General features: G+C 39.8%; 1 protein-coding gene across 2 annotated transcripts; it reads left to right on the top strand.

Moving 5' to 3' along the window:
* Nucleotides 1-420: 420 nt before the first annotated feature.
* Nucleotides 421-18,765, top strand: SGPP1 (sphingosine-1-phosphate phosphatase 1). 2 transcript variants are annotated; one of them, XM_085225792.1, is made up of 4 exons: nucleotides 421-1,246; nucleotides 9,447-9,536; nucleotides 10,711-10,749; nucleotides 12,425-18,765. In XM_085225792.1, the coding sequence occupies exons 1-4, from the start codon at nucleotides 659-661 to the stop codon at nucleotides 12,974-12,976; spliced, it is 1,269 nt and encodes a 422-aa protein (XP_085081918.1). In that variant the 5' UTR covers nucleotides 421-658; the 3' UTR covers nucleotides 12,977-18,765. The 2 variants fall into 2 exon arrangements, with proteins under 2 accessions (XP_085081918.1, XP_003206827.3); XM_003206779.5 differs by lacking the exon at nucleotides 10,711-10,749 and having other exon boundaries at nucleotides 422-1,246.
* The last annotated feature ends 1,930 nt before the right edge of the window (nucleotides 18,766-20,695 follow it).

Consider the following 20,695-nt stretch of genomic DNA (forward strand, 5'->3'; position numbering starts at 1 on the left):
CCTTCTTGTAATGGACAGTGCCACTCGGATCACGCTGCTCACAAAAGCAGCAAGGAGAGGCACATTTAACACTTGTTTAACCTCCTGATTTTAAGGCGAGTACAAGCGTACTGGGGCATAATTGAGTCCAGAAACACAGCTGCTGGGACAGCCAGGAGCATCAGGGAGCCCTGCGGCAGAGGGAAGGACAGCCAGCTCGACAAGACGGCTGCCGAGGCGGACGAATCTCCAACCCCGCGCTCGTCAGGGCCGTCAGAGACCGCGGACACCGCGCCCGCCCGCGGCCGCCTCCACGCCTCACGCTCGAGGCTGAGGCACGCCGCCGAGGCAGCGCCCCGCCCTCATTGGTTCCCCTTTCCTCTGAGGGCGGGACCTACAGAGGATCGCGGCCAATCGGCGCCGCGAGGACTCCCCTCAGGGGGGTCTCCGCCCGTGTGGGCGGGAGCAGCGCGCAGGCGCCGCTGTGCGGGGGTGGCGGCAGCGGCCGGCGCGCGGGGCGCTCCGTCTTGTCCTCCGGCCAGCGTCGATTCGGAGATTCCCTTCTCGAGCCGCCGTCCCTCCGGGCGTTAAGCCGCCCCGCTTTTCCTCGACCCATCTCAGTTCCTCGCCTCCGGGGCCGTCCTCAACCCGCCGCTGCGGCGGCCTCGTCCATCCCGCCATGGCCGTGTGCCGCCGCCTGGCCCGGCTGGCCGCCAGCCTGCAGGACCCGCGCGGGGTGGCCGCCTTCCAGCGGCTGTGCGGGGTGGAGGGACCCGCGGGCTGGGCCGGGAGCCGGGGGCCGGTGGCGAACGGCGGGTCTCCCCCGGGAGGGCGGCGGCATCCCGCGGGGAACGGGGCCGTGCTCGGAGGGGCCGCCGCCGCCCCGCGGCGCTGGCGGAGGCCGCGCCGCAACTCCCTGACGGAGGAAGACGGCTGCCAGGAGTTCAACGCCCGCAGCCGCTTCCTCTACTACCTCTTCAGTTTGGGCACCGAGCTGGGCAACGAGCTCTTCTACATCCTCTTCTTCCCCTTCTGCATCTGGAACTTGGACGCCTGGCTGGGCCGCAGGCTGATCATCATCTGGGTGTGGGTGATGTACCTGGGGCAGTGCACCAAGGATGTCATCCGCTGGCCGCGGCCCGCCTCCCCGCCCGTGGTGAAGCTCGAGGTCTTCTACAACTCCGAGTACAGCATGCCTTCCACACACGCCATGTCGGGCACCGCCATCCCGCTGGCTCTGCTGCTGCTCAGCTACGGCCGCTGGCAGGTAACGCTCGGCTCCCCGTCCTGTGAGGCTGCGGCGTGCCGTATTTCCTTCCTTTTTGCCCTTTTCTGCAGTGAGTGATGAGCTCTGCGTGCGTTTGTAAGCCTGCGTTAAAAATGGGCGCGTTGTTCCCGTGAGGTTTTTCAGCTTTTCTCTTGTAGGGTTTGCGTGGCTTGCACGCAGCTGTGATAGGCATCCGATGTTTGTATAGGCTTCTGGTTCTACTGACTTGGTGGGGAGCCAGGAGCTGAAGGGCTTTTTGCTGAGCCTGCTTTGCCTTGAGTCACCTCATAGCTTGAATCAGTTTGCCTTTTCTTTAACTCTTTATTTTTAGTTGAATAGCCTGTAAACTGGTGATGCTCATTTATTGCTTTGAAGCTTATGCTTAATTTCGGATGGCTTTATAGCTGTTAACGTGCCAATAATTAGCAGGAATCAATCTCCGAGCCTTTAGTGACCCTGCACATCACAGGGGGGTTGAAACTAAGATGATCATTGTGGTCCTTTTCAACCCAGGCCATTCTATGATTCTACACGCTCGGGGGGTCTGTTGCACTGTGAGGCAGTGCAGGAAGCTGAAGGAATGCTGCTGGCCATCTGTGCGTGCAGGCTGCGGCACGGGCTGCGTTGTGGCACATGCTGTTAGCTGTATGGCCAACAGTAGGGGTTCCAAAGGAAGCCCAACATGTACTCAGTCCTTTAAATCATTGTGTCAGGTCCTGCAGTAAGTGAGGCAGAACACTTTACCAGGCGATAAACACTCTTTTGAGGGCTCTGTGTATAAAGTTGAAGTAATAGTTCTACTTTTAAGCAGTTAATATTTACAAACTCTGTTATGAAACTTGATTGTCTTAAGCCATGTGTGCCACCTTGGTAAAGAGAATTCTTTTTTTAAGCTTTGTGCAGAAGCTGAACTGTTATCTTCCAGTTATGGTTTGCAATCTAAGCTCTGTGACTTTATCTCAGTGTATTAAATGGGTGCCCAAGAGGAAAAAAGGAGTTGAAGGTTGGAGGCTGTGTCGTGTTTGTCTTCTCTTTAACCAGAGCTTATGTACCTACTTCTGTGAGGTGGTGCAGCATGCCTGAAAGAAAGGCGTTGGGGATTCATATTCTTTGCTAGGAAAATGTGATGGCCTACTCTGCTACAGCCTGGCAGGCTTTTGTTTCACGCTTTGTGTGTATTCATGAAATAAATGTTTGGATTTCTGTCTCTGAGGTGCTTCATCATGAAATTGATTTTTAGGACTGTCTATATATCTGAATATTATTGGTTTTCTTAGATGTGTGAGAGGGATGTCTATTAAAAGATGAATGGGATTTTTTTTCTGTGCATGTAGGAAAGCTCATTTAGTAGTACCAGTCAATTATTTTGGATGACGTATGTACTAAGCAGAACCTGCCTTGATTGCTTTTATAAAACCAGCAAACTGACAATGTGTAAAATAGTTCTTTTGGCAGTGAACTGGATTGAATCTCATCTGCTAGCTCTGCAACTGCAGTCAATGAAATACTGTGCTAATTGACTAGATAGTTTTAATGAATGTTTATTAAGAAGTTATATGCAGGCAGCCTTGTTCTTCACGTAGAACCACACTTAAGAAATGAGGGAGCAAAGCAAGTCTTCAGATGATTTCGTTCCTCCTATGAAATGAATTTGAAAAACAGACCTTTCTGAAAACAGATTCTACCATTTAAAGTCTTTCTGACTTTAAAAATTATTTCTAGATATTAAAAGTTAACCTATAGAATGTACTGAAAGATATTCAACATCTCTAATGGGAATTTCATCTAACGCTCCTGCTGTTTTCCATGTTTTACTGACTTTGAAAAAGGGGTAGAATCTATATGAGAACTTTTTTTTTGTTGTACTATTTTGTAAATAGGAGGGATTTAAATAACCAAAAAACAAAAAGATGTCTCAAACCCAAACCACCACCAACAAAAGCAATTGGAACTGACATCTAACTTATTTGGCAAGCTATTAATGAAATTACACATGTGTATCAGCAGGTACAGGTGGTTAGATTTTAAACTTGCTGCAGATGTTGAGGTACAGCCTTTCTCTGTGTAATGCAAGCATTACACAGACCCTTATCGTGGTAAATATGACTCCAGATTTTAGCAGTGTTTGTTCAGAACAATTGTATGGGATAGGGCTGAGTTTTAGGAGATAGAGCTAAAACTCTTGGCAGGCTTTCCTGGAGTAAAAGTAACTAAGTTGGACGCTTCAGGGGCTTTCATACCCTGAAGATCTGCTCTTGCACCAGGAGAGCTTACTCAAGTGAAAGGGGAATCACTTTCCTGTATAACTTGGAGTTTGCTTTTGTTGGGTTATGACTTCCTAGTATTGTTAATACTTTTCTATCAAACAGTGTGTTAGTCTTTCTCTTAAAAAAAATATAGAGTGCAAGGAAAATCTGCTCTTGGTTTTTCCTAGGTACAGCCCAGATCGCTCGTTTAGAAACACAACATTTCATTTCCAATTGATTTTCTTTTAACTTGTTAAATTTGGGATTCTCTATTATTCAGTGTAATCCTATTACAATGCCTTGCATTTCTTGTAGTATTCAGAAGGAGCTTAGGTTACACATAGTAAAACTAAAATATTTGCTTATAAATGCAGTTACTGAAGTAAAATATTTGGAGGGATGGTGTATTTTAAATGTAATTGTGCACTTTCACAGGGAATGTTCAGTGCAAGTGTTTTCTTCTAGATGAAAGTCAGATGTTAAGTTGAATGATAAACTGGAACTGTTCTTCCTAGTGCAGAATGTAGTTTCTCACTTTCTCCTTTTGTTATAAGAGCCCGCCTGAAACTTTTGATTCTACTTGCATCATTTTATTAAATATTAGATATATTTTCAAATCTCAGTTGGATACACTACCTGTTCCAAAGACATTTAGGTAAGCTTGAATTACAAAGATCAAATCAACAATTAAGGAGTATTATGAATGGTATCTTTCTTCCCATCTTGAATGTTTTGATACCTGAAAGAAGAAGAGGACAGATGCTTAAGGACAGACCGTGAGGCTGTAGATCCTGATACAATGTAGGGAATGCTGTTCCTCCATCACACTGGAGGAAGCCTGCTTTCTTTGAGATGCAGGTTGGCTCAAAACAGTGTTATGAGTGGGGTGGAAGAGATGGTGTGAACTGCTAGTTGTTATCTACCAGATCTCCAAAAGCCTTAATCTGAGACTGGGAAAAAGTTTTATTTAAATTTTAATTGATGGCTTTGAACTGCTGATTTCAATTAGATATTGTGCTTGAGTTAGGCCTGGTTAGTTAGTTACTACACCCTGGCTTTGGCCACAGTTTCTGGCTTATGGGCTTTGCCTTCCTGAACTGCTTGGTTAAACTGATGTTCAGTGGGAGCCCAGAGCCTTGATCAGTGACTAACTTGCAACTATTAATACTAGTTAATACAACTAGTATTAACACAGTAATACTAGTTACTGTGTTAACTAGTATTGTTGGGAAGGTCTTATCTTGTAAAGCAGTTTAGATCATTGAGCATGACAGAATTATCCTCCCTGAGTACTCGTCTGCCTGTGCTGTACATACAAATCCGTCCAACAATGACTCCACTGATGAGAATGGTGGCCTATTAAGCCCCACAACTGGACTCCCAGTAGAGTCCAACCATTTTGTAACTGGTGCTTTGACTGACACATCTCAAAGCATTTTGTAGTTTTCATTTACTTAATGCCGTGCTGATTCTCCACAGTACAAATTGGGTGTGTAATGTGGTACCAACTCAAGCACCCTTCCAGAAGTCTTTCATTTGTACCATCACTTCTATCATGCAACGCTGATGAATCTGATAAAATGAGATGGGTTGGACGGGCTCTGTATTGGGATTTCAGAGAGTTCTGCATCATTCAGTTGAACCACTACTACATTTTAGCATTAAAATTGTCTGCTTCTGTTTCAAGAGACTGAATTGTTAGATACCCCTGGGAATGGGGAATGATTAACTGTTGGTGCTGGATGAATAGTCTCATCATAACACTGCTATCGTGGGGATTGCACAGAGAGCAGCATGCCTGCTTCTCTGAGTAGTTACATTTTTCTTAAGCAATCAACCCAAAACCCTTCTGATGTGAGAAGCCTGGCTGAAGAGGTGATCTGAAAGCCCCAAATACTTGCATGGTAAAGAGATCTTGAGTCAGAATTGTGAATTTGGAGGAACTTGCCCTGTGCTGTGCATTTGAGTTGGCATATTTTGTAGCCCACGTGAATGTAGCTTATTTGTGGAGAAAGCTAGGGAAGAGTGGTGAGGCCTGTTTGATGCTCGTACTCTTACAAGTTTGTGTTAAGCTGAGCATAGCAACCTGCTACAGATCCATTGGGGTATCTGTGCTAAGGCTATGAAGCAGCCTGTCCTGTGGAATTGTGTTGATTGGCATTAAATATGTTTCAGTTCCGCGTAAGCAAATTCTTAAGTGGTGCAGAACATCAGTTTGCAGAAAAACTATTTTTCAGGTTTTGAGGGTAAAAACAGAGGAAGTTCCAGGTGATTCTTGTGGGATGTGGTGAGGCAGGTTATTTCTGGTGCTTGCAAGGAGAAGGAACAGGCTCACATTCCTATTTAACTCCTGATTTCTTTTCAGATACCTAGTGGTGAATTAAGCCTGTAGCTCTCTACAAAGTTGGCACTGATATCTTTATCTTGGAATTTAAAGAGGAGATTCTAATAATGTTGTATAGCATTCAGATTTTTATGCCCTTTGCTATTAAGATTCATCAGTGGAAGAAAGGAAATAATGCTGTGTTTTGTACTCATGTGGCCAAAGAGCATCTCAGTTGTTTTTGTCAAAATTGTTTATAGCTTTTCAGATGACTGTTACCAACATGTAGCACAGACCTCCTGGTAAAAGCAAGGTGCTGCAATTGCTGCTTCTATTCTTTCTTCTAAGTGGCCCAAATTCAAACTCAACCTGAGATTTGGACTTCTTATTCAGTCATCTTTTAAAATCATACTGTAGAACATTGAATATACTTGAAAATTAATTTGGAACCCTTTGTGGGTACTAGAAACTTACTCAGTACAGAATGTGCTTTTAAACTGTGAAGAAATGAGCATCTAGAGTATGTTTAACAAATGTTCCCTACTAAAAGAAAGACTTTTCTGACCGAGGTCAAAGCTTTTCAGACAGATTGTTTCCTTATGAGCATTTTAAAACAATGGTTATGTTATTAAGGCTCTTGGCATAAAGTCAGCTAAGGGGTGGGAGGACGTGCTGTTTGATCCAGTTAGAAGCTCACAAGTTCTCTTTGGAGGATGTGGTTAAAGAAAATGGGATTTTTCCATTGGAAACATAAGGCATATAATGCTAAAGAACTTATCTGGGGGGTAGATTCACTGCTGTTTTCCAAACAGTACTGATTTGGTTCTGTATATTTGATTGGAATGAGATTCTGGATGTGGGAACAAAACTGAGGCCTGTGGGAAGGTCAGCATTCTGGTAGCCAGCTTTATTGCCAGACCTTTAACTAAATGTGTGAATTCAGTACATCAGTTCGTTTGTACTTTGTCCAGTTTTGTTTTTTAAAAAACACATTTCCTGATCTGTCCCTCATTTACAAATAAAAAGACCAGAACGCTTTGCCTTCAAAGTAACATATCACATCAATGCAAACATTTAAAAACCAAAATGCCAATGGCTGTAGCTTGACTGTATGTTTCATTTCTCTTTATCTGTGCTGTCAATTCTATCTGCCTCTACTTCTCCTTGGAGTACTTGGTGTGCTACATGTTTATGCATATTACCGAAGTCGTTCTGGACTTTGGAGAAAGAATTGTGTGAGGTGGAGGTCAGTGATTTGATCTACTGTGAAATGTGGGTGCTTTCCTCAAAGAGAAGGGTTGGTTTGGAGTCAATTTGTGATTTTTAAAGTTCAGCTTTAGTACTATGTGAGCTTTTTAATATAAGGCTAAGAATTTCAAGTTACAAGGTTTTTTACTTTAGAAAAACAACTGCCTTACGCAGTTCTACCAGCGTTCAATATATTCAAAACTGTTGACGTAGAAGCAATTGAGATACCTAACAAATTTTGGAGGGCATAATAGGTGTGTATTCTGTGAACACTTGATTTGTTTCTATTAACATTTTCACACGAATATTCCGTAACATGTGCCTGTTTTAAGGCAAAAGCATCTTAGAAGCTGTTTCTTTCTTTGAAGATTCATTTGTGATTGAGAGAGGAGCTGTGAGAAACACGGTTTGTTGTAAAGCAGGCCTGCTAACACATGGTAATACCCTCAAGGTGTTATGCCAGTAGGTGATAAATGATATTTGGGGGATTTCATATGCCTAGGCAGTGGGAGGTTGTGAATGGTGTTACCTCACTGTGTGCACATATACATATTGAAATGGGACATTGTTTTCCAGATGAAACATCATCTGGGAAGTGCTTGCTAATACTTCATTCTTTTTACTTTTTAAGGATCACATGATGTCCCCAGGTGGTGTTACAGCTTGGCATGCTGTGAGCAGTGTTCTTACTGAGCTACAAAGTGTGTGAGAGTGTTAATATTCTCCTTTAGTCACCTGATACACTTATTCCTTGTGTGAGAACAAAATATGCCATTGCCTTATCACCTCGAGGCAGATCTTAGAACACCAAACTGGAAGGACCTGCTTAGGAATTCTTGATCTTAGTGGTTGCTTTTGAAAGGCAGGAGTGAAGACAGGCCCTGGAGAAGCAGGATATCATGCCTTATTTTTGTTCTAACAGGGGAGGTTGTTCTGCTGACTTGCTGAGAGCTCATAAAGCACAGCTCCTCACATACACCTCTTTCTTCGTGTTCCTTCTTCTGAGGCTCTTGCTGTTAGATGCTCTAATGTCATCTCCTGCACCATCCAAACTTATCATAGCAGTCATTAGCTGCTGTACCCTGCTGGTCCTGCCACTTCATTAGTCTTCCTGTCAAACCTCCAGTTGCTGAGCTTCTTCCCTGCTTTCCATTAGAAATAAGTTATTAGGGATGTAACTTTGGGTACAGTTTGTAGGCAATTGCAGTAGAAAAAGGGCGGCTTGCTTCATTAATCAGTTTAAACTAGATGCAGCACAGCTGTGAGCTGGGCACATATGTTTCACCTTAAAATCATTTCTGTTTTTGTGTGAAATGTAGAATTATATTGAAAATAATGAAAAAGTTGGTCTTGATATCATTGCTTTCATATAGGAAGTGAAGCAATTTAGGAAATGCTTTGTCTTGTGACTGCTTCTTGTATGCAACTACTGAGTTTTTAAAGCTGAAAAGGGAAGTTGTATCTTGCTTTACACAACGTCTTGCAGTGGTGAGGAAAGCGTTTCTTACTGCGGTGTCAGATGTGGAGGTGGTGCTCTATCAATTATCCCAAACCTATAAAAGTTAATATGCTGGTTCCACACTCTGCTACATGCTTGTTAGTACCAAGTAAATTGTTCTTTCCTAATGAGGAGTCTTTATAACCATGAAAACATCTTTCTTTTGCCAGAAGGTCTTGGTGATAATTTGATGGCTTTTGATTAAGTCTTGCAAGAGAAATTTATATGATTTCCTAGAGATCAAAGATTACTATCCTAGGAGTTTAGCACTGTTGCTTGGAGATCACATCATGGATTGCAGAACCTCTAAAACAGTCTGCAGGGTATTGAATTCAGCAGTAAATGATGGAGTTCTGCTTTATCATGAGAAAGGTAAAGCTGCTGGATTCTGCCTGGATGGCTGCTGACAATGCCAGCGTATCACATAGCCGTGTTACCCAGGGTGAAACTGTTCCACAGCTTATAACACAAGGATTGACTCTGGCTATGTTCCAAATTTAGAACACTGCAGCTCGGCAAGGCTAACTGTTATAAAGATTTAGTAACTTGTTCTTGCTTGGTCTGGGGAAAAACAAGCAAAACCACAATGAAACAGCCCAAACCCAAAAGTCCTAATGCTCTGAAATTCACGTGGCCTGAGTGTGGAAGAACAGGAGAAGGAAAAAGTGGAACAAGTTTGATTTTTATAATGTTTTGACTTAATTAAAAGTAGACTTAGTGGAGGTAGCCAGGTGGGCTTGGGTAGACTCCGGCAAGAAAAAGGGTGAGCATGAGATGCATGGATCAATTGTTGCGAGTTACATTTATGTAGTTAATCATAGATTTCTTAATGATTTTTTTGTTTCCCCAAACACTAATGCAATCTTTCAATTCTTTTCCCACCAGTATCCCCTTATGTTTGGACTGATCCTTGCGTTCTGCTGGTGTTCTTTGGTTTGCTGCAGTAGAATTTATATGGGAATGCATTCCATTTTGGTAAGAAATAATCATACTGAATTTTTATTTTAACAACTTCTGTTAATTTCTGATTTCATAAATTTCATTGCAGGAGCATTTACAGTGCAGTCATTGTATCTAACATTATTTATTTTGGAGTATCTTCTACAGGGTACAGGATAGGGTATGCAGGACATGTAGGATACTTATAGGAACAGAATATTTGCATTTCCTCAGTGGAGAAAACACAGCGATACAATCTGCCATATGTGCTCAGTTTTTCTAGGCTATCCTTAGCATGCAGCAAGCATGGATAGAAAAGAACAAGGCACCCAGACACATGTTAACTGAATTATTAGGCTGTCCTATAGTAAGTGGATGCTCCAGTGAAGGACAGTAGACGTGAGCAGTTCGGAGCAGTTTTCTATCAGGTTATTGTTATTTCTGTATTGTTATTTCTGTGACTTGATGTTTATTAAATCTGAGATCAATACAAATAGCAATGTTAATACCTGGCTGCTGTATTTGGGTAGCAGTTCTGCTAGTTTCTGCACAAAATCCCTTAGAAGATGATCTTAGAGGGTGTTAGAAGCAGAATGAAAGTAAACAGAATGTAAAGCAATACATTATCAAGATTTATAGTAATGTGTACCCCTCATTCAGTCTTTTTAGGATACTAGTGGTGTGATTGCAATATTTAAGATTGCATTTGCTCTTGTTGCATGACATAAAGCTTAATTGGTGAGCTATGTTGAAACAGTCTGCATTAATATTCTGTACAAAAGTTTGTGTCACTGAATTGCCATTCACATTTTCCAGTTTTCACTTTCAGTGCAGGGAAAAAGAGCTTATAGTCAGCCTTCATTCAGTAGAGTTCAGATTGCATTACATCATCTTTCCCAACACTGTTCAAGCATGAATTTGTTTATAGTGAATGCAGAGATCTAGGAAAGTCCTGCAAGTAACAAAAGTGGAGTGAGAACAACATCTGGAAGTTAGTTGGTTTTTTGGCAAAGTAATTCATGCTTGGATTTTTCTTTTCCATCGTTTTTAGACTTGCATGCACTGATTCCTAAAGCATGATGTGATGTGACAGAGCAATGTAGGCTGAACTGATTATACTAGGTGTATAAGCAAAATCAAATTATAGACCACTCAAAGGAGATGTGTTGCGTGAATCACAGTTGGAATAACTTTGAAATGCTTCCTGCAGTTGTCTGGTGCACTTACTGAAGTACCAGCTGAGTGTTGGGTATGTATTTGTTGTTCTGCAAAGTTTGTGTATAAAAGGTTTTTGTATCTGCCCTTGAGGTACTCTGTGTCTCTCTCAGAATGTATTCCTTTAGGCCCATCCTACAAAGATCTTTCTGCACACCTGCTTGAAATAAATTGTATGTAGAGGTTTAGCAGAATACTCACAGAACTGACACAGTAGCTAAAAATGCACATCAAGCTTCTGTTAATTTATACTCCAGCAGATTTAGTGCAGAATTGGGTGATTGAGGTAGCAAAGCATTGACTGCCTTTCCCTTACAGAGCAGAAGTGGGTTTGTTGGATAATAGTGTGGCTGTTAGTGTGTGCTCAGGTTTCAAAGCATATGCTGGGGTTTTACATATTAAAGTTTCAAAGGAAATGAATAACAAAGTTCTCATCCTCGAGAAACAGAATTTATTAAAAAAAAAAAAAAGATTAGGAAAAAACTCACCCAAACTATATATGGACACAGGTAATGTATAAATGGGAAACAAAAGAACGCTACAAAATGGCAATCTGAATTTAAGATGGCTGAGGAGGTTTACGTGCTGAAAGGAGAAAAGCTGACAAAGTGGTAAAGTTGGTAGTGAGTAAATAAGCTGGTGGATGAAGTATAAAAGGAGCATGTGAAAATAAGGCAGCTGGGGGAAAGCTGAATGAGTGATTTGCATTAGCAATTGGAGGCTTACCAAGTCAGAACCGTTTGGATGAAGAACAATTGGGATGTACTGCTATTTCAGCTAAAGACAGATAATGCCCTAGAACCAAGTCATGCAAGAAATAGCAATGCATCATGTAGACTGGGCTACTCAGAGCTCTTGTGTCTCTGTAGCATTGAGTGAATCTTGTTAATTTTGTTACCTATTACGTAGATGAACTGTGCTGCGTGATGTTGGGGGTAGGGTGGCAAATGGTAGGAAGCTTCTCAAATGAGCAAGTCTGTCTTTGTATCAGTCAAATTGTATTAGAGCTTTTATCAAGCATTTAATTAGTGAAAGTGAATAAAAATGATTGATTGAAGACTGCAGCACAAATACTGCAGATGGGAATCATACCTCTTGACTTGCGTGGGAAATCTGATAAGCATGTCATAAAAGTGATTTGGCCTCTAGTACTTTCACATCTACAAAGACTTCAACAGGCTTATTAACAAATAAAGGTGACAAAATTCATAGGTAATTCTGTGCAACAGAGTAATTAATCAACAATACTTGAAATTTAGTGATAAGCTGAAAAATAAGTAGAAGAACATTTTCATGAAGATGCTTTTAAAAAAATAATAAAACTGAACATCAGGTATTAAGAAATTCCTTCCCCTTCTCTTCTTCAGTATTTGCAAAATAGAAAGCATTTATTGGTTTTGCTATTGCTTATTCTGAATCTGGAGTTGTTTGGAGTCCCAGCTGCTCTAACGTCTGGCTGCCTTACCGTTACTCATTGCCAGCCCTTGTAGCCAGCAGTTAGGCAGTTCTACAGTATTTGATCAAATACAGTTCCTTACTTTACCTGTTAAAAAAAAAAAAAAAAAGACATCCTGTAAATATGAAAAGATGGGAATTTGCAAGTAGAGTTTAGCAATGGAGCAGCTGGATTTGTCTTCATGCCATTGTAACTTAAACTATGTTTTTAAAATAGTTTCTACACTGAAAGCATCTTTTTCTCTCCTCAACAGGATGTTATTGCTGGATTTCTGTATGCAATTCTCATCTTAATTGTCTTCCATCCAGTTGTGGACCTGATTGATGACTTCAACTTAACTTACAAGTATGCGCCCCTAATTATCATCAGTCTGCACTTAGCCCTGGGCATCTTCTCTTTTACTCTGGACACGTGGAGCACATCACGAGGAGACACAGCTCAGATACTGGGCTGTGGTGCTGGAGTAGCCTGTGGTTCTCATGTTAACTACATGATGGGTGTGAAACTAGATCCCCCTCTTGATACACTGCCTTTATCTCTTTCCTCTCTCACCGTGACTGTGTTTGGAAAAGCCATATTACGGTTGTTGATTGGCGTAATAATTCTCTTACTAACAAAAATAGCAATGAAGAAAGCCACTATTCCACTGGCGTGTAAAATATTTCGCATACCACACGATGATGTACGGAAAGCAAGACAGCGCATGGAAGTTGAGCTGCCCTATCGCTATATCACGTATGGAATGGTTGGGTTCTCCCTCATGTCTATTGTTCCTTGCGTCTTCCATTTTATTGGTCTTTCCTGATGTAAATTTATCACTTAAAGTAGGAAAACAGAGCTAGTTGCTTTCGGAAAAGGTGCACTAGATTGCTAAGGGAAGGCCGGTGAGCTTGGCTTTTAGCAGGGTCTTCACTTTCACAGCAGTACATTGCAGACAAAGCATTTAGAAGACATTGCACGTCTTGAGTGGTGTGGGGCCAGAAGGTGGATATCTTGAGAAGTGCTGAAGTCTGTAAATGCTGTGTCTAGACTTACTGCTGTCACAAAGTCTGTTTGTGTGTGATGCAATGAATGTACCTGGAATGTCTGTCATACTGTATCTGTGTATGTTGATGCTTTAACAGGTATGTCTGACAGCTAATCGGAAAGTTGCATTCATGATTTTTTTTTTTTTTGCCATTTCATTGTAACTTATTCAAGTTGTTGGGTCATACAGTGCTAAGTTGGTTTTCCTCACTTATCTCCCAAATTTGGGCATAAGATGTTTTGGCTAATAGGCATTTTTAACGGACCAAACTTGTAATTCGGTTGAGTTGTTCTAAAAGAAAGTCACTCCAAATAGAAGCTTTTTTCTTTAGCGTCCCCTGCAGGGTAAGTTGTCTGGATTTGCACTGGTGGTAGATAACACTAGAGCATGTATGATTCAGGTACTGTATCTTACAGTTTAATAACTGTGCCTTTCTGTTGCTAAATTAAGAAATGCCACATATACTGTGATGTAAAAAGAGTAATTGTGTTTAAAATGGTTTATAATTAGGCAGGTATTTTTAAATGGTGACTGTCCGCGTTGCTGACGTGGTTCAAGTGAACTGGAGCGTTCAGGGTTTAGCCTGTTGAAATTGCATATGTAAAATGACATGACAATTGTTCTTGACCTCAAGAGATTGTAAAAGGGCAATAACCTATTTGTAGGTATTTTTAACATGTATTGTAAGCTCCTTGAAGAGGATATATTTTTCTGGAGATGGTTTTTACAAAGGAGAGATGTTCAAAATTATATGAAAATAAAAACAATAAAAATACTACGTTCTATTAAGAAAGGGACCTCACTTAGTATTCCAAACTGATTGAGAAGTACTGTGCTTTTTAGATATACACTTAGAAAATATCCTTGTTCTTGAAAAAAGTAAATATTTTAATTCATTAACGCACCATGGTAAAAGTGATTATTACCTTTTAACCAACTCAGCTACAAGATAAAGATCAGTGTAAATTCATCAGGCGTTCTGGCAGGTAGGTATGAGCATGCAAAACACAGTATGGTCACTTCATGAACGGTTTGTGCATATCTGGATTTTATTGTTACGCACTTTTGAGCTTTTCATGATTCATTTTGCAGTGATTAGTAGGATGTGACACTTTGTGATTTCATTTGCTTCTTTTTGTCTGTTACTGTGTTACCCAATTTGTCGTTTCCATGTTAGGAACTGGTGTATTGCAGCAAGTCTTACTGTTTGATCAGACATGAGTTAACTTTGTTTTGTATCATTGTTTCTTTCAGGAAAGCCGTAATTTGGTTTGGGAGTCATCTAGCTAGAATACAAAGCTTACATTTTCTTACAGAATATTTGCAATCAGGAGGTTCTTTTTACTGGAGGTATGAGCTCAGAACTGTTAATAGGTAAACGAAGAACTTTATATCTCTTGCCTCAGAGCTGTCCAAGATTCCATGTGCTGGCAATAGATGACATGAAATTGGACTTCTCTGATGTGTGTTCAGAATGCACAGCTATGAATGTATTCAAAAGAATTGATGGTGTGTTGAACTTCTTTTACAGCTGAAAAGATCTTACCTTGTGAAAGATGGTTAGCTTAATTCAGTGCATATTTCTAATTTTTGTTTCTTTTCCTTTATTGCAGTTGTATGTGGAACGTATATGAAAGATTTGTTCCCAAGGTTTTGAGGGTTTTGATTTCCTCTGGCTTGGCTTTGAGCACTAAAGCAGTCACTGAATAAATAGTTGGGAGGAATGTACACAAAATGCCTTATGTTTAAAAGCCCTCGACAAGTGTTTGTAGTTCCAATTACTTTAAAGGAGTCTGAAGTCTGACAATAATTGGATAACTTTTCCTAAAATTTAGGACATATTTTCATTAAATGTCTTAACTTTGCATTTTATAGTAAAGCATATTTAAACTGTAGCATAGAATGTGTGCACAAAAACTGATTTTTTTTTTTTAAGGTACGTATTTGACTTCTAGGAACTTGAAGTTTACAAAATAGGAATGTTCTTACAGTGTCTTCTGTAGCTGTGCTTGCTCTGTTGTACTATTAATAGAACCTGTTGTGGAAGATCTAGAATGAGTGGTGGGGAAAACGCAGGTAGGACTTTCACTGGGCTAAGGAAAATCGCACTGTAGCTTATTCTACCATTACACAAAGTATATATTTTATATTTTTATACATCAGGGTGTCAGTGTTCCATGTAGCACATTGTTTGGTCTGTAGGAATTGTGTATTGGAATGTTGCTTTGTACAGCACCTTTACTACCCTGTCACTAAGGCTGCAGCTGCTTTTGTGAAGTTTACATGAATAAACTTTTACTCATCTGTTTTCATGTTTAGCACAAAACATCATGTGGTATGAATTAGTATTATAAAGCAGAAGAAAGGAGAAAAAAAAAAGTGAACTGAAATATTTTCACTTTAATTTATTTTTGGTTAATAATGAATTAAGATTTCTCCAATTAGTCATAATAAAACAGGTAAAACTAGAGCACTTTCTTTTCCCTAAACTACTGCTAGAGTTGGATGTAAAAAAAAAAATAAAATAAAAATGGTTCTAGTGTGAGCAGCAGCTGGTACCAAATTATTGATAAATGCATTTAACATAGCTTTTAGAAGGTATGAAGTATATTGCCCTTCTGAAAAGACACTTCACTACATCTCATGGAGTGAAGCAAAAGCATTAGTCACACTTCAATTCTTGTTCACTTTAATTCTGATTTATGAAGTCTTTAGGAAAGAAAACTACATTATTGAAGCAGATACGGATGCACATTTTTTACAAAAAGATATAGTCTAAATTGGGATTATTCGGTTGCCATGTGAAATACAAAGCTGAAGCTAACAGTAGTTTAGAGTGTAATTTGGAATTCAGTTCTTTTTTCCCATGAGGCAGAAGAGACAGCAATCTGTCCCAGTCTGCCTTACGCATAAGAAATTTGTTTTCCTGACCTGACCCTCAAGTGGGGCTGACCTGCAGTACAAGGCAGATGCAAGTTCTAGAACCTTTCCTTATGAAAAAGTTTCTTGTTTACAATAAAGCTCTTACTTTTGCTTCCCGTTCTGTGAACCACAGTTAAAGCATCCTTCTTCTGTGGAATCACCCACGGGGCTCTTCAACATCTGGTCACATTGCCTTATTACTTACCATGCAAATTTAAATAAAAATGCAAGTTCAAGGTGAATTGGCAAACCAAAGGGAGTTGTATTTTTGCTTAGAAACTTCTTTCTCAAGCTTAGGTGCAGCTTTTCTTCTGGAGGAAAAATTGAAAACAAAGTAACCAACCTGATACCAGAAAGATGTATTTCTTTATGAACAGTATCTTTGAATGTGGTGTGTAGTTTTGTTTGCTTCTTACCAGAACAGTGTTAAATAGTCCTGATTTTTAAAAGCTGACATGTTTTTCTCTGCTATTAGATTTTATTATTGCTTTCATTGGTGTTTTTCACACATCTCTTGTTTATTTCCTAAGGAGTGTCCTGAACTTCTTGAAATCCTCCTTATGTGAGGATTGTTTTGAACTTGTAAATACTTAAGGGCTGTTAGTGGCTGTTTTAGCTGCTCAAATAACACAAAACAGGCCTTGCATGCTGTATGTAAATACATCTGTTGTGTTAAAAGTTGTCTCTATTTCAGTATTTGCTTTCTCAATACAAAAAGGAGATTCACATGCAATAATATAAGATGTTTTAACAGTTCAATTGTATGAGGGGCCATTGCTGTCAAGCACCTATTAACGTTGTTGGGATTTCTGCACTAAGTTCCATACATATTTCATTGAGAATGAACCCTGAATGCATCCAATAATTAGTGCGTGTTAGGTGACTTACCTGCTAAGGTGTACGTGTCATATCCTTGCTTTTGAGATTTGCGAGATTGTTCTTAAGATCTCTTAGCCCAGTTTTTACACGACTTTTAAAGAGCTGAACTTGGAAGTTGTTTCACAGCAGCTGGAACTGGTTGTACATTGGCAGCAGTGAATTGACATTTTTTCCTCTGTACCGTAGTAGTGCTGAGTAACAGGATCCAGAAAGCTGTCAGTAGCTGAGATAATGGCAGGAGAACTGATTCTTGGTTACTGAGACTCAACTTTCCATAATAACCTTTGTTTTAAGATGTATGACTCAGAAGCCTCTACTGCTATATTCTACAAATGTCTGAGGAGCTCTGGACTTCTTTGTCACGAAGTTACACTGAATGATTTAATGCCACGTTTTTGACAGAGTCACAGAGTTGTAGGGATTGGAAGGGATCTCTGGAGATCATGTAGTCCAACCCCTGCTAATGCAGGTTCCTGACAGTTGGCTGCACAGGAGAGCATCCAGGCAGATCCTAAGTATGTCCAGAGAAGGAGATGCCAGCATCTCTGTGGGCAGCCTGGTCCAATGCTGTTACCTTCAAAGTAAAGAAAAATTTCCCCTCTACTCCAATAGAAAGCTTAAGTGTGTTTTTGTTCCAGACATGAGCATATTTAAAATATACTGTAAATACTTTTTGAGTCAGATTGATAAATAACTGGGTCACTAATGTTGTTCCTCCTATGTTACTTTGTGAAACAAGGGCAAACAAAACTTAAGTTGGAACCAAAATGAGATATCACATGGCAGAGAGAGTATGACTGTTTAGGTGTTCTCTAAAATGCTCATATCAGATGCTGAGTTTTTAAGCAAGTTAATTATGCATTAGAAAATGGTTTTTGCACTTAGTTCTGTACCTGAAATAATTTGCATACTGGTAAGAGTCCAATTAACAAAATGAAGTGAAGTAGTAAGTGCTTGCAGGATATAATTAAGATCAAAGAGTACAAAGGGTACAAAGGAGAATGCTACCTTGAAAATATTAATCATAAGTGTAAATAAGCCCTCACAATTTAGACTAAACTATGTGACTAAACCAGTCACTGAAGTGTTTTTTTTTTTTTTTTGAGGACTTTATTTTATTAGAAAGTCTAGTGCAAGTCGAGGCTGATACGCCTAAAATGAAAATAAGGTTTTATAACAGGGGTGTTTATAATACCAGCACTGAAAAAGATCATTTGATAGCTAATAGCTTGAAATGTAAGAGCAGAGGCTGAAGGGGATTTTATAATAATGCACTTAAAATTGGGCCAAAATTTGGTCTATTCTTGATTTATATGAAATCTGTAGTACTATATATATAAATATATATTGAAAATATTGTGCATATTGGAGTTTAGCTTTTAAAATTCTATGCATATATTTTTCTTGTAACTGTATTCCCCAATAAAAGCAAGTATCCATAAAGTTTAACACAGGTTTCTCTATATTTGGCAAGGATATACTGGCTGTACCCCCAGTTTCTCCATCTTTTGGAGAGCTTTTATTTTAAACAGAACAAAAAGTGCTTTCAAGTGCAAGCCCTGATTTAAGTTGAGGATCATGTAGTGGTTGCTGTATAATAGCGTACAACTGCTGTTTAGAAGTTAATGTCAGAACCTTTGGTTATTGTTAATGATATTTTTGTACTTGTACACTTTCTGCAGTCGTCAACTAATATTTAAATTCATGGTAACTGAAGTGTCTAACTTCATCTGCCAAGAGTGTGTAATAAACTACTGTTGGATTCAGCTGTGTTCTGTTGTCTTTATTCCTGCTAGTTGGATGCAGATCACAAATGTAGAACACTAATCACAAAAATCCCAAACAACTGGCATCAGGCTGTCACATAGCAAGGACTGTTAGGACAGTGTTGCCTTCTAAGGTGGTGTTTTAGATTGCAAATGTCCAGGAAAAAAGAGTGAAGATTAACATTGGTACTGTTGAGTTTCAGATATTAAATAATAAAGTTACTGTTCAAATTGCATGCAGAGACTGAAGTTACATCCTTCCTGAATTTTCTTTCTTCTAGTTGAATCCTGAACGAATTTGTTAAGATGCTCTTATTGTGGTGGCTGAACTTGCTTTGCCCATAAGCAGTGCCTGTTGTGGGCAGGAAGGAAAAGCTTCACAAATCTTGAAACTGCTCAAGTTTGGGTTTCTGGTGGGTATTTGATGGGTACTTACACTGCAGTTTTAGCTTAATGAGGTAGATGATTTTATTTGAAATCAGAATCCTTTGAGAACTCACTGACATGAGTTTGTATCCTGTTGGGCCGCCCACCTTTCAGTAACTCATCTCCCAAATATGCTTTGAAAACCAGCAGACTGGCTGTTTTTTTAATAGATTGTTTAAATATCTGCAGCTTTTCATAGAGGGTGTGTAGGCAACATGTTTGCATGAGCATTACTTCCTTAGTAAACGAGTCCAATTGCAGAGTACTAATTTCAGACACTTCAGATTGAATTTGCCATGATCCCAAGATGCTTTAACTCCTATGTAACAAACAAACCACTGAAAAATACTGGTTTAATTTAGTATCTGCATAACTATCTCTAGTTTTAAGTCTTTTTTTGAGAATTGCAGCAAAATAAGTTATTTGTTGTAAGTCTTGCTTATCTTTCTGCAGTTGTATAGTTAATAGTAAGTGAGGAAGTTCAAGCAGTTAAGTATGTTTGAGAAGTAGTACCGAACACACTGTAATGGAGGGACTTGTGCTTAAAAGGAAGTAGAAATGGTATTTCAAGCCCATTTATTGAGTATCGTGCAGTGTTTCTCCTTACAGTGCTAATTGCAAGGATTTATGTGGTGCTAGTGTGCAGTATTCTACTTCTTACATAAGGTAAGAACTTCATGACATGCAAGTCTCTTGCTACTTGAAGAGATTGTGGTTTTTGTCCTGTCAGGGCCTCCTTGTCCTCTGTTAGTCCTGACAAAGAAGTTCCTAAGGATAAACCCAAAATAGAATAAAGAAACTATACTGTGAAAACATTGACCAATGCAACTAAATCTCACCTCTCTGGCAATTTGAATTAATTGTTCTACTGATATTTGTAACTGGTTGTGGTTGCTGGGGATGGGAGGTGGGAAGAAGGTGTATTAAAAGACCTAACTTGTTACCGAAGCAAAGTCCCTTGGTTCCATTAAAATAACTTTTAAGGTGCTGGTCTTTTTCATCCTTCTTCCTGAATAAAATAATTTTGAAAAGGACTTAAAGTAGCTCAAACATCTGATAGAGCTTAACTGATAGGATCATGACAGTAGTAGTTTGTGCTATAAACTGCAATAAAAAGATGTGGTGGAGCTCTTTTGACCAGCCCATCTTGGACAAATAATACTGTACTGACAGCTGTATCTTTGCAGGCCTGAGATAGTGGAGATGCCTGAAAGCCATCTGCATCTGGCAGTCCTGCCAGAGGTGGCCCTCTGTGAGCTTGGGTTGGACCAGGCAGCCACCAGAGATCTCTTCCAATCCCTACCATTCTGAGAGACCAATTTTTCTATTGTGTTCTTTTCGCGTTCTGTGAGACTGTTAGATCACGAATGGGCCAGATGAGGAGAAATGCATAAACTACACAGGTACAAATTATCTTTAATAGTTCTTTGACATAGTTTAATTGTGATTTGCAAATAGGCTGTCTAGTTTGATATAACTTTTTGCTTGCTTATTAGTTTGTGCA

This window comes from Meleagris gallopavo, chromosome 5 (assembly GCF_905368555.1).
Source record: "Meleagris gallopavo chromosome 5, MGAL_WU_HG_1.1, whole genome shotgun sequence".
NCBI classification, from domain to species: Eukaryota; Metazoa; Chordata; class Aves; order Galliformes; family Phasianidae; genus Meleagris; species Meleagris gallopavo.

Bases quoted from the DNA above. Each gene is read 5' to 3' on its own strand.
- SGPP1 (XM_085225792.1), top strand. From the start codon at position 659: ATGGCCGTGTGCCGCCGCCTGGCCCGGCTGGCCGCCAGCCTGCAGGAC. The intron at 1,247-9,446 runs GTAACGCTCGGC...TTTTCCCACCAG, and splicing joins TCAGCTACGGCCGCTGGCAG to TATCCCCTTATGTTTGGACT. The intron at 10,750-12,424 runs GTATGTATTTGT...TCTCCTCAACAG, and splicing joins AAGTACCAGCTGAGTGTTGG to GATGTTATTGCTGGATTTCT.